The sequence below is a fragment of the Coenobita brevimanus genome, chromosome 84 (genome assembly GCF_032717465.1).
Source record: "Coenobita brevimanus isolate Jiangsu-jjx chromosome 84, ASM3271746v2, whole genome shotgun sequence".
NCBI lineage: Eukaryota > Metazoa > Arthropoda > Malacostraca > Decapoda > Coenobitidae > Coenobita > Coenobita brevimanus.
This window is the reverse complement of record NC_137037.1, coordinates 1,694,861-1,697,360: the sequence shown is the minus strand read 5'-3', so window position 1 is coordinate 1,697,360 and position 2,500 is coordinate 1,694,861. Positions and strand designations below refer to the sequence as shown.

The 2,500-nt window shown below is 48.4% G+C and overlaps 1 protein-coding gene across 5 annotated transcripts in view; it reads left to right on the top strand.

The window, feature by feature from the left end:
• The window catches only part of Obsc (Obscurin), a 543,345-nt gene that overhangs the window by 410,617 nt on the left and 130,228 nt on the right, over window positions 1-2,500 (top strand). For all 5 annotated transcript variants that reach the window (XM_080280411.1, XM_080280415.1, XM_080280412.1 and 2 more), the window contains one exon: window positions 209-330. In XM_080280411.1, coding sequence (XP_080136537.1) covers window positions 209-330 — 122 coding nt within the window. The remainder of the gene's footprint in view (window positions 1-208; window positions 331-2,500) is intronic.

Below are 2,500 nucleotides of genomic sequence, written 5' to 3'. Positions count from 1 at the left end.
ACACACACACACACACACACACACACACACACACACACACACACAGACAGAGACGGAGACAGAGAGACGGAGAGACAGACATAGACTGATGCCAACTAAATCCCATATACTGTTCCATCCATCCAGTCACGCTCCAACCCCATCTATCAGTCTATCCAGTTCTGCATCTATCTGCCCACCTATCTATCTACCCATCTATCTACCACAGTGCCGCCTGGGTGTCTTGGTCAAGCCTCAACCCGGTCCACTTGAAGACGCTACGGTGGACTTCGGCAAGGACCTCCACCTGACGTTGCCCATCCACGCCTTCCCTCCCCCCAAGATGGTCTGGTGAGTCAGGGGTGGAAGGAGGGGTGTGCTGGGGTGGATGTGGTGGGGGGTTTAAGTGGAGGTGTGGTTGGGTTCGGTGGATGTGGTGGAGGGTTTAAGTGAGGGTGTGGTTGGGTGGAGGGTGGATGTGCTTAGAGTGGGTGTGGTGGGGGGTTTATGTGGGGGTGTGGTTGGGTGATGTGGGTGTGGTTAGAGTGGATGTGGTGGAGGGTTTATGTGGGGGTGTGGTTGGGTGGAGATGTGGGTGTGGCTAGGGAGGATGTGGTGGTGGATGGATAGCCTGGTGAGTGGAGGGGTAAGTGCCTTGATGGAAGAGTGGATAGGACAGTCAAGGAGTGGGTGGGTGGATAGTTTATGAAGTACAAGGATAGGTGGATGAATAATCTGGTAAGTGGAGGGGTAAGTGGCTAGATGGATGAGTGGATAGGCTGGTTAGTACAGGGATAAGTGATGGGATGGATGGGTGGATAGTCTGACGAATAGAGGGATAGGGTGGTGGATGGATGTAACTAGAGTGGATTTGGTGAGAAACAAGAGGAAATGGGAGGTTAGATTTCTGCCTATCCACTACACGAAGGACCTTATTTGTTCATGGTAGGGGTATTAACACTCTCAGGCTCTTATGACCCACTCTTAGCTGAATAATATCGTCTGGGGCTAGGTAGAAGAGCGTATAGAGTTGCCCATACCATGAGGGGGTAATACTGAGAGTCAATATTCCGTTGTATTATTATCAGGGAGGGAAGTTGAAATACACACATGACGTTGTTGGTTGTGGTGGTGGTGATTGGTGGTAGTGGTGGTGGTGGTGGTGGTGGTGGTGATGCTGGGAGTGGTGGTGGTGATGTTGGGGGCGGTGTTGGTGGTGGTGGTGGTTGGTGGTGGTGGTGATGTTGGGGGCGGTGTTGGGGGTTGTGGTGGTGGTGGTTGTGGTGGTGGTGGTGTTTGGTGGTATTGGGGGTGGTATGGTACAACCCAATCTTCATTTTTTCGTTTTAAGCCCAGTTGACGGAAGGAAAATGGCAACTTGAATTGGTCGCTCCCGGAGATCTTTTGCTGATATTATGTTAAAGGGCTGTCTGTGTTGTGGCGGTGTGGTGAATGTGGTGGTGAGTGTGTTGTGGTTGGTGGGGGGGGGATGCATAAGAGTGTGGGGAAAGATGATTGTGAGTAATATGTGTGAGAGTGTAGTGCATGTGGTGAGTGTGCTATGTGTGGTGTGATGTGTTATGGTGTGGGGGGATGCCTAACAGTGTGGGCAAAGATGATTGTGAGTAGTATGTGTGATAGTGTAGTGCATGTGGTGAGTGTGTTGTGGTGTGGGGATATGTGTAGCAGTGTGGGCAAAGTGGGTTGTTTGTGAGTTGTATTTTGTATTGGTACTGTAAAAGTGAAATGGCGGGGGACAGGGCAACATGGAGGCGATTTATTTGTGGCAACCCCTCATGGGATTAAGGCGTCTGGCAATAGATAGATAGATAATGTAAAAGAGAAGGACTGAATACATAACTTGATACATAAGCTGGATACATTACAAAGAAAAATATCCTCCAAGAATACCAGCTTCGTGGAAACTAATATATCACCTTTAGACCTGATAACAGAGGTATAATGGCATGTCTCTAAATTTACTCTGCTGTGATTTGAGAAGGTGAACTGAGCCAGACAGCCAAACAGAAGGAATTGGTCTTAAAGTAGCTCATTAGGGAAACTCATTAATACATAACAAGACACCTCAGTACCACATTCATCCCTCAGTCCATTTTCCGTCGTGCTTCCCCTTTTATGTAGATACGTCGTAGGTGAAGTTAATTAGGTGGAAGATATAGAGGGCATTTTTCAGAAAACTTTAGCTCATCCCATTTAGAAATCAGGTAAGGTCACGCCGCTTCTCTACAGCACGAATCTGATTGGCCAAAACACTCAGCCCTGACAGCCAATAGCAAGGCTGGAGTCGTCATATGTCTATAAATTTACCGTCAGCCAATGAAAGCATGTGACTTCCTTGTAATACTGAAAGCCTATCTAACTTGGACTAATGAAAAAATTCTGTTTAGAAGCCCTAATCGCGTCAGGGGTGGCCGGTTGTCTTCGAGTTAGTTGTTTAACGGGGAGGGGCACTAGCTGTCCGTCTACCCGCTTGTTGACTCGTAGGGAACACGTGTGGGAT